This window comes from Pteronotus mesoamericanus, unplaced genomic scaffold (genome assembly GCF_021234165.1).
Source record: "Pteronotus mesoamericanus isolate MK-2021 breed Mesoamerican mustached bat unplaced genomic scaffold, CSHL_Meso_final scaffold_118, whole genome shotgun sequence".
Classification (NCBI taxonomy): domain Eukaryota; kingdom Metazoa; phylum Chordata; class Mammalia; order Chiroptera; family Mormoopidae; genus Pteronotus; species Pteronotus mesoamericanus.
This window is the reverse complement of record NW_026555301.1, coordinates 11,701,420-11,715,722: the sequence shown is the minus strand read 5'-3', so window position 1 is coordinate 11,715,722 and position 14,303 is coordinate 11,701,420. Positions and strand designations below refer to the sequence as shown.

Below are 14,303 nucleotides of genomic sequence, written 5' to 3'. Positions count from 1 at the left end.
AGTGATTAAACTTGAGCAAGAGCAGTTCTAATTGTTCAGGTACTAACAGTGAAAGATATAATGCCTTTAATTAAACAACCTAAAGGATTATCTAACTTTAATTGTGGACTTGTTCTCTCTAAGAGTAATAACTATAATTATTGAAATGCTAAATTAATAAGGAATAAGTTTTCTATATCTTATTCTAGTGTTTAAAAAGCAGGCATATCAAACCAAAACTGGGGTCAAACCTTAGCCACTTACTAATTGAATGATGTACAAATTTCCTAAACTTACTTCAAAATGAAATAATAACTACCTTATTAAGGCTCTATGAGATTCTAGATAATGCATATAAAACACTCAGCACAGTGCCTGTTAGTGATGAATAAAACTCCCGTAGGAACTTTGGGGAGGTGGCACAGTAAATAAATGGAATCACTGACTTAGTCTTTTTTGGACTTCTGTGAACGTTGTGTTTGGTTGTGATCACATGATTCCATTCAACTGAGCAGTGTTGACGTTTAGTCATAGTAAGGATGGTAAAATATAAATAGCCAAGTTTTTCCAAACAGGAAATTCTGTATCTCAACCATATTTTCTGTTTCATAAGTGGAAACTTTGAAATAATAGTAAGGTGGAAGATAAAAGTTTTTGAAATTAGTAATAAAGAATGAGAATTTGGACAAGTTGTGGAATAGTGAGGAACTTAAGGCCTATTTCTAAATTTTAATACATAGAATATACTATTAGGCAGCTATTAAACTATGTTGACAGATTTTTACAATAGGGAGTTGCTTATAGTGCAGGAGAGTATGCAGTCATCATTTTGTTAGAAATGCATAGGAATTTACCAAAATGGGAAAAATTTGGATGTTTTTCCTTGTACTCTAGTAAATATTTTTCAAAGTCTTTTATAGTTCAAATACATATATGAAATTTTTAAAGGCATTAGTTTTACTCTACCCTCTTCCTGATTACTGAAGATTCATTTGTAACCTCATAACTAAAACAACTAATCTTAAAGATTTCTTTTTAAGTGTCCTCAAGAAAAGATTCTGCTTAACACTTTCAAATGGAGTAATTTTTTCTACGATCCTTGATTCATCATAGAGTTACATTTTGAGTTGCTTTGTTTTCTTTTGTATACTTAGATTCAAAGCACTTTAGGAATGTATTTTTATTCTTAGAAATATTCATCCTAACCACATTTTGCTTGCTGTCAAAAAATTAAAGTATGCATTTCCAAGTATGTTTATGACCAAATATTATTCAATACTGTGATTTTAAAGGACATGTAAATTGAATAAAAAAGATGAATTGATGAGCTACACGTAGCTGTTATTCATAATAATTTACACATGGAAATTCATTGTTTTTATTTATGTCTTGACTTAACAGTTGTCATAAAGCAAATGATTACCATATATTTTTGCTCCTTTTTTAAAATCTTAAAATTTTAAAATCTTTTTAAAATTTTTTTTAAATTACACAAGAGGACATTTTTCATTGTTTTTCAGAGAGAGAGAGAGAGAGAGAGAGAGAGAAACATCAATGCGAGAAGGAAATATGGATCGGTTACCTTCTCAGATCAGGAATCAAACCTGCAACCCTTTGGTCTAGGGGAGGTGTTCCAAACAACTGAGCCACAGTGGCCAGGGATATTTTTGTTCTCTTAATTTGCAGTTAGGTTTTTGAGATCCTAAATGCCATATACTAAATTTGTGTGGAATTTTCTCCTGAAAAATGAGGAGTTAAGTGTGTTGGGGTGGCCAAAAAGTCCATTTAGTTTTTCCTTTAAAAGACATTTTTCATTTTCACCAATAACTTTATTGATTTGGATATTTTGAGTATGTCAGCTATCTCCTGCTATTGCCTTCTAGGGGACAGAGGCCAGAGTTGCTGCTAAACATCTTTCAATCATAAGACATCTCCCCAACAAAGAATTATTTGCCCAAAATATCAGTAGTACCAAAAAACTTAACAAGCCACTTTTGACATATTTGATCAGCCACAGAACCTTCTCCATACACTGCACAAATCTTTTTTATGCATTTCATTTGTGTTTTACTTTACTTGAAATAATAAAGCATAATACACCGAGAGTGTTGCATATCTCCTTTCATCTTCAATATTAAAATGGCTGCACAAAATTCACCAATTTTGGTAAGCTATTTTTTTAAATGCACACTGATATGACAACTGTCACAATACAGTCTAACAAAATTGTTTTGAATGAAGTTAAAGACAACTAAAAACTACTAGAACCATTGTATGAAAAAAAACTAAATGAACTTTGTGGCCAACCCAATATTTTTGAAAATTGAAAAGGCACAAATGTGGACTAAAAGGTTGATGTGAGGGTCTAATTTTCCTTATTGACATGAGTTATGAAGAGTAGAGATACTATTTTCATATGTCCTGAGGCTTAATTACTATGTAAAATTTCTTAATTTATGTGATTAAATTTGTTTTTTATTAGGACAAAGATTTTTCAATCTTTTCTGTGGTTAAGTGGAAATAAAAAACAGCATATTGTTACTTGGCATTCATCCAGTGTTAGGAGTTTTTTCAATAGGATAGTAATGAAGTTTATCTTTAAGTCATTTCCCTCATGTTTCAGCTTTCTATAGCCTCTCACTTTGTATTTTACCAGTATATTATAATCAGTAAGTATATTACTGTGGTGCATTGTTCTGTTGCACTGACATGTAAAAGTACAGGCATTTATTAAGAGGGTGTGAAATAGATTGATTCTTGAGGGCTGGATGAAATATTTTTAAATAGTCATAGTTTTGATCTTCCATTAGTTAGCGGTGATCTTAGGATATCACTTACCCTTTCGTTCTAATTTAAAACACCTCACAAATATCAGACAATAAAAGGCAAAATGAATAAAAACTCAGTTTCTCTAATGGAATCCATTAAATTGACATTTATTTTAAAATTATTTAGCATTATATACAGTAATTCATTTAATAGGCTACCATGTGGAAGCTGTGATAGACGGGGAAAAGGATAAGCGTATTCTTGAATAAATTTGTTGCTTTTCTAATTTGTTTTTCCTGAGCTAAATAATATAAATATAAGCAACTAAGATAGTAAAGGGATATTTATTTCTATGTAAATGTATATCAAAATTTAAAAGAAGCTTTATTTCTTGTGACTAAATGGCAACCTTTCTAAAACTAAAAACCAAAAAGAATCAATATCCTTAACTCTGATGGTGTTTTTTAAAAAATGTGTACTCAGGAAATGTTCTTTCATTCTAAAGACAGGAAAAACAGGTTTTCATGGAGAAAGAAATCACAAAGTATACCTTTGGTGACTGTTTTCCTGCAGTAGATTTCCAAGTAAATTTGAGCATGTCTGAATCAAGTATCACCAGTGTTATGATGAAGCATCTGTACTCAGGAAGTGTCTGCCCTTTTAGTCCCTCTCTTTCTGACAGGCCTAGGAGTTACCTACAGTCTGCATTAGAAGAAAAACAACCTGACTCTACAGATACACATTGACATCAAACTAATGAAATAGTTGGAAAATAGCACAAGTGTTCATTCTTCAAAATGCTGTGTAATGGCTAAAGGACTTTTGGAGAAGAAAAAATTAGGAATGACATATCAGTGTTTATTATCAGAGTGATTAAATATCAGTGGCAAAAAATAGGTCATATTATAATGATGAAGTGACTCTAGTAGTTTAGAAATGTAATAAGATGAATTTAATAGGGGTAAATATTATGTGCTATGTTTAACGTCTCATAACCCAGGGAAAGCCAAATAGGCAATGGCGGCTACAGAATTTCCCTTTAAGTTGGGCCTGTGTAGGAGTGGCTGTCTGGTGTTAAGGGGTAACACAATTACCTTGAATTTTCATTTGTGAAGCAAGTTGTGTTAATTAGTTTTCATTAAGTAACAAACCACCTCAGAGTTTAGTGGCTTAAAACAGTAACTATTTATTTAGTTCTTATTTCTGTGGGTTGGAAATTTGGACCTGTATCAGCAAGGTGGTTTTTCTGGGCCCATTCCTGTGTCTCTTGGTCAGCTGGTGTTTGGTTAGAGGCTAGATGAGCTAGGATGGATTCAGGTCAACCAATTTGCCAGCCTGGCCTTCTCCCAGGCTACACATGGCAGCTACTACATGTGACAGCTGGGCAAAGTTCAAGGAGAAAGAGTAGAAGCATTCATTACTCTTTGAGGGCTAGACTCAGAACAGATTTAATGTCACCTCTCTCTGTCTCTCTCTCCTCCCCTCTCTCTCCCTACCTCCCTCTCTCCCTAAAATCAGTAAACATAGTCTCAGGTGAGGACTTAAAAAATAGTAAAAAAACTGCTATTTTTATTGTTATACAGCATACTAAAACAGTATGCATGGTATGATAGACTATTTACAAAGAAGACAGCAATTATTTCCCCTCACTATGTTCACTCTCTTGTCAATGTAACTTTGCAGTTCCTTTGATTAAGAGACACAGTCTATTTCCAGACCCCTTAGATATAGAGTGATCTTGAGAGAGGAAGGGGGAGTGGAGAGACAGAAAGACAAACATCGATGTGAAAAAAACATTGACCGGTTGCCTCCTGTATGCACCGCTATCAGGGATTGAAACTGCAACCTAGGTTTGTGCCCTGACTGGGGATCAAACTTGCAAACTTTTGGTGCATGGGATGACACTCCAACCAACTGAGCAATCTGGCCAGGGCAAAATAACAGTTTTTATAAGATGCATTTGTTCACACTGTACACTGGGAGACCTTAGCTCCCACTTCAAGTTGGCTATTCATTTAGATTAATTTAAACAATGAATCTAATAGCTAAAAAGCAGGTTTTGTGCTTGTATTAAATTATTTTTTGAGGTAGTGCATGGGGGTAAAGTTACTAGTTATAAAGTGAAATGTTTTCATAAATGTTTCAAAATAAGGTAAAAGCATCCAAAATGTGTTCATTGAATGTGTCCAAAAGAAAATGCAGATCTATTTGACATTGTGGGTATTTATGTTCCTATAATAGTTAATGACCTTTAATAAAAAATTAATGAGTAAATTATTATAAATGCAAATATAGTTTTTACTGCAAAAAATTAACAATTTTAAATATAGTTATTTTGAATTTTAAGTTTGAACATTTGCCTTATTTCTAGGAGCTCTGCCAGTGCCGACCTGGAGAAGGAAATTGTTCCTGCTGCAAGGAGTGTATGCTGTGTCTTGGGACCCTTTGGGATGAGTGCTGTGATTGTGTTGGTAAGATGACATGCAGTAAACATTCTTAGTGCTTCTTATCACAAAGTCCTTGACTATAACAGACTTTAAAGAATATAAATGTGCCCTGGCTGGGAGGCTCAGATGTTTGGAGTGTCATCCTCTACACCAAAATATTATGGGTTCAATTCCTGGTTAGGGCACAAACCTAGATTGTTTGTTCGATCCCCCAGTCAGGGTGCATACCGGAAGGTACTGATCGATATTTCTCTTTTTCTTCCTTTTGCCCTCCCTTCCTCCCATCTCTCTAAAATCAATAAACATATCCTCTGGTGAGGATTAAAAAAAAAAAAATATATATATATATATATATATATATATATAAATCTATTCTTTGTGTATATAGACTAGTGTGTGCATAAGATATAATAGGTATATAAAGCTTTATTTTATATTACATTTGCTTTTATTAGGTGGTATTTACATATAGGGTGGGGCAAAAGTAGGTTTGCAGTTGTGAGTATGCAAAACGGAGTTGATTCTATTATTATTTATTAGTTGTATTATTTTCCACATGAACTGTAAACCTACTTTTGCCCCACCCTGTTAATATATATTAATATTTTTATAGAAAATAGTCTAGGAGGACATTAAAAGTGCTTATCTTTGGGAAGCTTGAGAGGAGGAACAAATAGATTTTTTAAAAATTTATATTTAATTTTTTATAAGGCATGCATTATAGTTGTGAATAAAAAATGGGTACTTAGCATATTAAAAAATAGATTAACTTCCTTTATATGAGACTTCAGTAAAAGATCCTTGAGAAGCTAAAAGCTGTTTTTAAGGGCTTTCTGAGGAAAGTCTCCATAATGTATTAAGTAAAAAATTACTGCAAGTTGCAAAAGTGTGTTTATAGAATACTCTCAGTTGCTTTTTAGAAAGAAAACTTACATGGACTATTGCTGGGTGAAACATTCATCATCCTCTCTCTGACCAGTTAATTCTTTTTCACCCTTAAAACTGAAGATCAAGTGTCTCCTTGCCTCAAAAACCTTCCTCACTTGACAGAGATAGTAACCTCTATACTATACACATTGCTTCTGTTACAACATGTAGTACATGCTACTACAATTGTTTTGCATGTCTCCTCTAGCAGAGTATAAACTTCTTAAAAACAGGGATGGTATCCTATTGATCTTTTGAACTTAATCTCTATTTTTATCAAAGTGATACATAACCATAGTGCTAAAACAATCCTGTTAATATCTCTTCTTCCGAATCCTTTGATGCTGTGCCAGAAACAACCACTTTCATATCTCTTTGGTATTGTGTTACTCCCATAATTCTAAATAATGTCCTTATGTTATTCTCGTGATTCTTTGATGTTAGAAACTATTTGTTAACCTCTTATGATAGATGATGATTTAGCTCTCTTAACTTTTTATCTTTCCAATATAGTTTTATCACTGCTTCTAGTTAAATCAGTAATTACTTTAACAATCCATTGAATAAATTAGTATTGCATGTTGGTTTGGAGATCTTTTTTAATATAATTTTTTTATTGTTGTTCAAGTACAGTTGTCTTCAATTTCCTGCCACCACTTTCCCCCACCATACCCACCCCACCTCAACCTTCAGTCCTACCCTCCTTTGATTTTGTCCATGGATCCTTTATATATGTCCCTTGACAACCCTTTCCCTTCTTTCCCCCATTATTCCCCACCCCCCTGGTTACTGTCAGTTTGTTCATTTCCATGTCTCTGCTTCTATTTTGCTCGCTTGTTTTTTTGTTGATTAGGTTCCACTTAAAGGTGAGATCATACGGTATTTGTCTTTCACTGTCTGGCTTATTTTATGTATCATAATGCTCTCCAGTTCCATCTGTAATGTTGCAAAAGTAGCACCTCACTCTTTCTTTTTGCTGCATAGTATCCCATTGTGTAAATATACCATAATTTTTTTATCCACTCATTTACTGATTGGCACTTAGGTTGCTTCCAGCACTTGGCTACTGTAAAGTGTGCTGCTGTGAACATTGGGGTGCATAGATTCTTTTGAATTGGTGTTTCTGGATTCTTAGGGTAGAACCCAACAGTGGAATCGCTGTGTCAAAAGGCAGTTCCATTTTTAGCTTTTTGAGGAAATTCCAAGCTGTTTTCCACAGTGGCTGTACCAGTCTGCATTCCCACCAAAAGTGTACTAGGGTTCCCTTTTCTCCGCAACCTCACCAGCACTTGTTTGTTGATTTATTAATGATGGCCATTCTGACTGGTGTGAAATGGTATCTCCTTGTGGTTTTAATTTGCATTTCTCTGATGGCTAGTGATGCTGAGAGCATCCTTTCATATGTCTCTGGGCGCTGTGTATGTCTTCCTTGCAGAAGGGTTTGTTCAGGTCCTTTGCCCTTTTTTTTTTTAAGGCTTATTCAACAAATAAGGTGCATGGAGCACTATTACTTGAAATAAAACAAATATAGAGCCTTATTTCACACATTATACAAAAAATATTCAGGTGAGTTAAAAATCAATATGTAAAATATAAGGAGTTTTAGGAGAAAATACAAACTAATATTTTTCTTACCCTGAAGTAACATATTCAAACCCAGAAGCTACAAAGTAAAATATTGACAATATGACTGTATTAAACATTTAAGACTGTACAGTAATATACATATAAAAAGGTTAAAGGACAGGTAATAGGATAGGAAAGTATTTGCCACACATCTAAAAAAGGGTTAATCGTTTGTTTCTTTGTTTGTTTTAGGGAAAAAAATCTACAAACATTTAATCAAAAAAATGGATAAAGAATACCAAAAAGTCATTTAAAACTTTTTACAAATAATAGAAATGGGCAAGAAATATACAAAAACAGGTTTAGTTTCAACAGATAATAAAGGAACAATTAAAGTACATCATTGTCACAGATTAATATGTATTAAAAAATATTGGTAATATCAAGTATTGGCATCTGTGAAAGGAACTGGGTATTCATAGACTCCTTTTATTCATCTTAAAGCAGTCCCTTTAGCATATTTTGCAGTGCTGGTTTGGTGGCGGTGTATTCTTTTAGCCTTCTTTTGTCTGGGAAACTCCTTATTTCGCCTTCCTTTTTTTTTTAAATTTATTTTATTTTATTATTTTAACTTTTTTTAAAATTTATAAATCATGTTTATTCTATTACAGTTGTCTCAGTTTTTTCCCCCTTTACCCCCCTCCACCCATCCCACTCCCATCCCCGCTCCCACAGTCAGTTTGTCCATGTCCATGGGTCATTCAGACATGTTTTTTGTCTAGTTCCTTCCCCTCTTTCCACCATTGTCCTCTTTCCCCATCCCCTCTGGTCACTTTCAGTCTGCTCCATGTTTCCATGCCTGTGGTTTATTTTGTTCATTAGTTTATTTTGTTGAATAGAATCCACTTATAGGTGAGGTGATATGGTATTTGTCTCTCATCAACTAGCTTATTTCACTTAGCATAATATTCTCCAGTTCCATTCATGTTGTCACAAAACGTAGGAGTTCCCTCTCTCTCTCTTTCTTTCTTAAATGCAGATTGATTTTATTTATTTTTTTAAATGTCAAAGTTAATTATAAAATATTTAAAAAATTTAAAACCATTATAAAGTCTCAGCAGATTAAACCAACATGACACCAGCACAGAAATAATCAGGTAGATTAATGAAATATAATGAGCATTCTAGAGACAAATGTATATATCTGTCTAACAATATAATATATGATTAAGTTGATACTTCAAAATTCAGTGGGTAAAGTAAGGCTTATTCAACAAATAAAGTGCATGGACCACTGTTACTTGAAATAAAACAAATATAGAGCCTTATTTCACACATTATACAAGAAATATTCAGGTGAGTTAAAAATCAATATGTAGAATCTAAGGTTTTAGAAGAAAATAGAACTAATATTTTTCATGACCTGAAGTAAAATATTCAAACCCAGAAGCTATAAACATTGACAATATGACTATATTAAACATTTAACTATATAGTAATATACTTATAAAAATAGTTAAAGGACAAGGAATAGAATAGTGAAGTATTTGCAACACATCTAAAACATGGTTAATAGGTTCTTTGGGGTTTGTTTGTTTTTTTTTAGGGAAAAAGTTCTACAAACCTTTAATCAATAAATGGATAATGAATACCAAAGTCATTTAAAGCTTTTTAAAAAAAATATTATAAATAGGCAAGAAATATACTAAAACAGGTTTAGTTTCAACAAATAGTAAAGGAACAATTAAAATAACATCATTGTCACAATCAGATTAATGAGTATTAAAAATATTGGTAATATCAAGTATTGACAACTCTGAAAGGAATTGGGTATTTATAGAAACTTTTTCTTCATCTTAAAGCAGTGCCTTTAGCATATTTTGCAATGCTGGTTTGGTGGAGGTATGTTCTTTCAGCCTTCTTTTGTCTGGGAACTCCTTTTTTCACCCTCCGTTTTTATTGAGAGCCTTGCTGGGTAGAGCAGTCTTGGTTGCAGGCCTTTGCTTTTCATTACGTGGTGTATTTCTTGCCCTTGCCTTCTGGCTTGCAGTGTTTCTGTTGAGAAGCCAGATGCTAGCCATATTTGAGCTCCTTTATATGTTACTACCTCTTTCTCCCTTGCTTGCTTTAGGATTCTCTGTTTGTCTTTGATATTTGGCATTTTAATTATGATGTGTCTTGGAGTGGGCCTCATTGGGTTCCTCGTGAATGGGACCCTCTCTGCCTCCTGAACTTGCGTGACTTTTTCTCTCCTCCAGTTAGGGAAGTTTTCCATCATTACCTTTTCAAACAGGTTCTCTATCCCTTCCTCATCCTCTTCTCCTTCTGGTATCCCTAGTATACGGATATTATTACGTTTCAGGTTGTCCTGCATTTCTCTAAACACTTCTTGATTCTTTTTGAGTCTTTTTTCATTTTCTTGCTCTTTTTGGGAGCTTTTTTCTACCTTGTCCTCTAGCTTGCTGATTCGATCCTCGGCTTTATCTAGCCTGCTTTTGATTTCTTTTGCTGTGGTCTTCAATTCAGAAATTGTATTCTTCGTTTCCTCTTGCCTGTTGTTGATAGTTTCTGTGTCCTTTTTCATGCTGCTATAGTTTGCAGTAAGTTCCTCATAGTTTCCCTGTAGTTTTTTCTAATTCTCTCTGAGCTCACTGAACTCATTGAGCTTCCATAGAACCGTTGTTTGGAACTCAGTGTCTGATAGTTTACTTGCCTCTATTTCATTTAGTTCTCTTTGTGGGGATTCCGCCTTTCCTTTCAAGTGGACGGTATTTATTTGTCTTCCCATTATTTGTGAGACTCTTCTCTTTTGCTTCTGCTTCTTAAGTTGATCTGTCTTGATTTCCTGACTTTGTGGTGTGAACTTCTATGATAGGAGACTGCTGGTTTTACTTTGTGGATCTGCCTCTGATGATGTCAGAGATTGTCCCTGTCTGACTTTAGGCAGTCTGTTCGAGACTTCCAGGAATCTACTGTCTGTGGCCATCTCCTTCAGCTGTTAATCTCCTTTGCCCATTTTTTAATTGGATTGTTTGTCTTCCTGGAGTGGAGACCTATGAGTTCTTTATTGATTTTGGAGATCAAACCCTTGTCCGAGGTATCATTGGCAGATATATTTTCCCATACAGTCGGTTCCCTTTTCATTTTGCTGAAGTTTTCTTTAGCCATGCAGAAGCTTCTTATTTTGATGAAGTCCCATTTGTTTATTCTTTCCTTTGTGTCCCTTGCTCTAGGGGACATGTGCGTGAAAATATTGCTATGTGGAATATCTGAGATTATCCCTCCTGTCTTCTCCTCTAGGACTTTTATGGTGTTGCAACTTATATTTAAGTCTTTTATCCATCTTGAGTTTATTTTTGTGTATGGAGTAAGTTGGTGGTTGCGTTTCATTTTTTTGCACGTAGCTGTCCAGTTCTCCCAACACGATTTGTTGAAGAGGCTATTTTTACTCCATTTTATGCTTCTGCCCTCTTTGTCGAATATTAATTGACCATTAAGACATGTGTTTATTTCTGGGCTCTCTGTTCTGTTGATGTATATGTCAGTTCTTATGCCAGTACCAGACTTTTGATTATAGTGGCCTTGTAACATAGTTTGATATCAGGTATTATGATCCCTCCTACTTTGTTCTTCTTTCTCAAAACTGCTGTAGCTATTCCGGGTTGTTTAAGGTTCCAGATAAACTTTTGAAATGTTTGTTCTATATCTGTGAAATATGTCATTGGTGTTTTAATAGGGATTGCATTGAATCTATAAATTGCTTTGGGTAGTTTGGACATTTTGACGATGTTAATTTTTCCAGTCAATGAATATGGTATTTGCTTCCATTTATTTGTGTCTTAACTTCTTCAGCATTGTGTATTTTTCTAAGAATAGATGTTTTACCTCCTTGGTTAAGTTTATTCCTAGGTATTTTATTTTTCTTGTTTCTATAGCAAATGGATTTTTCCCCCTGATTTCACTTTCTGGTATTTTGTTGTTGATATACAAAATTGCCTTTGATTCCTGAATATTGACTTTGTATCCCACTGTTTTGTCAAATTAACTTATTAAGTCGAGTAGTTTTTGGTGGAGTCTATAGGGTTTTCTATGTACATTTTGATGTCATCTGCAAACAATGACAGTTTTACTTCCTCCTTTCCAATTTAGATGCCTTTTATTTCTTTTTTCTTGTCTAATCACTGTGGCTAGGACTTCCAGTATTATGTTGAATAGAAGTGGTGAAAGTGGACAACCTTGTATTGTTCCTGATCTTACTGGGAAAGCTTTTAGTTTTTGCCCGTTGAGTATGATTTTGGCTGTAGGTTTATCGTGTATGACTTTTATTATGCTGAGATATGCTCCCTCTGCTCCCACTTTGCTGAGTGTTTTTATGATATATGGGTGCTGTACCTTATCAAATGCTTATTCCACATCTGTTGATATGATGATGTGATTCTTGTCTTTCCTTTTGTTTATGTGACGTATGTTCATCGATTTGCAAATATTGTACCATCCTTGCATCCCTTGGATGAATTCTACTTGATCATGGTGTATGATCTTTGTAATGTATTGCTGGATGAGATTTGCGAATAATTTTGTTGAGGATTTTAATGTCTGTGTTCATCAGCAGTATTGGCCAGTAGTTTTCTTTCTTTCTTGTGTCCCTATCTGGTTTTGGGATTAGGATGATGCTGGCTTCATAAAAACAGTTTGGGAGTCTTCCCTCTTCTCGGATTTTTTGGAGTCAGCTCTTAAATGTTTTGTAAAATTTTCCTGTGAAACCGTTGGTCCAGGGCTTTTGTGTGTTAGGAGTTTTTTGATTACTGCTTCATTGTCACCAGCTGTTATTGGTCTATTCAGACCCTCTGCTGCTTCTTGACTCAGTTTGGGAAGATTATGTTTTTTTATATATTTGTCCATTTCACCCATGTTTTTAAATTTGGCATGTGATTGTTTGTAGTAATTTCTTATAATCCTTTATATTTCTGTAGTATTAGTTATAATCTTTTTTCTTTCATTTCTGATTTTATTTATTTGGGTCCTCTCCTATTTTTTTGTGATGAGTCTGCTTAAAGGCTTATAGATTTTGTTTCTTTTCAAAGAATCAGCTCCTGGATTTATTGATCCGTTGAGTTGTTCTTTTAATTTCTATGTCATTCAGTTCTGTTCTGATCTTGAATATTTCCTTCCTTCTACTCTCTCTGGGCTTTGTTTGTTATTTTTCCCCCAGTTCTTGTAGATGTAGAACCATTAGGTTGTTTATTTGAAATGTTCCTTTTTGAGGTAGGCCTGAATTGCTATGAATTTCCCTCTAAGGACTGCCTTTGCTGTATCCCATAGGTTTTGGACTGTTGTGTGTTCATTTTCATTTGTTTCCAGAACCTTTTTTATTTCTTCCTTGATTTCATTATGAACCCATTCATTGTTTAATAGCACACTATTCAGTCTCCATGAGTTGGAATGTTTTTGAGTTTTCCCCTTGAGTTTGGTTTCTAGTTTCAAGCCCTTGTGGTCCAAGAAAATAAATGCTTGGTATGATTTCAATTTTCCTGAATTTTTCTGAATGTTGAGGCTTGTTTTGTGTCCTATCATGTGGTCTGTCTTTGAAAATGTTCCATGTGCATTTGAAAAGAACATGTATTTTGCTTTTTTGGGATGAAAGGTTCTGTATGTATCAGTTAAGTCCATTCAGTTCCACAATATGCTTGTTGGTATTTTGTTTGGAAGATCTGTCCATTGTTGGCAGTGTGGTGTTAAAAATCCCCTACTCTCAGTGTGTTGCTCTCTCTATCTTTCTTGGAGTCCTCCAAGATTTTTCTTTATATATTTGGGTGCTCCTATGTTGGGTGCATATATGTTTGCAATATTTATAGTCTCTTGATGGAGTCTCCCCTTGAGTATTTTGAAGTGTCCTCCTTTTTATTGACTTTCTTTTGAAATCTATTTTGTCTGATGTAAGTATTGCTACCCCAGTTTTTTTTTTCCTGTCCATTTGCTTGGAATATTTTTTTCCAGCCCTTTACTTTGAGTCTGTGTAGGTTTTTTGTTCTGAGGTGGGTCTTTTGTAGGCTTCATGTGTGCAGGTCATGTTTTCTTACCCATTCAGCTACCCTATGTCTTTTGATTAGAGCTTTTAATCCATTTACATTTAAGGTTATTATTGATAGGTACCTATTCATTTTTCCCCTTTGTACCTGTGTTCCTCTCTCTCTCACTCTTTTTCTTCATCTGCTTAAAGCAGTCCCTTTATCATATCTTGCAATACTAGTTTGGTGTAGATTTATCTTTTTAGGCTTCTTTTGTCTGGAAAACTCCTTATTTTGCCTTCCATTTTAATTGAGAGCCTTGCTGGGTAGAACAGTCTTGGTTTTAGGCCTTTGCTTTTCATTAACTTGGAATATTCTTGCCATTCCCCTCTGGCTTGTAGTTTTTCTGTTGAGAAGTCAACTGCTAACCTTAGTGGGGCTCCCTTGTATTTTACTTCCTGTTTCTCCCTTGCTGCCTTTAGGAATCCCTTTTTGTCTTTGAATTTTTCCCTTTTAACTATGATGTGTCTTGGAGTGGGCCTCTTTGGGTTCTTCTTGATTGGGACCCTTTGTGCTTCTTGATTTGTGTGACTTTTTCTCTCCTCAA

General features: G+C 34.4%; 1 protein-coding gene across 4 annotated transcripts in view; it reads left to right on the top strand.

Annotated features, from left to right (window-relative positions):
• TWSG1 (twisted gastrulation BMP signaling modulator 1) overlaps nt 1-14,303 on the top strand; it is a 90,418-nt gene that overhangs the window by 27,355 nt on the left and 48,760 nt on the right. For all 4 annotated transcript variants that reach the window (XM_054587362.1, XM_054587360.1, XM_054587363.1 and 1 more), the window contains exon 3: nt 5,120-5,219. In XM_054587362.1, the coding sequence (XP_054443337.1) occupies nt 5,120-5,219 (100 nt within the window). The remainder of the gene's footprint in view (nt 1-5,119; nt 5,220-14,303) is intronic.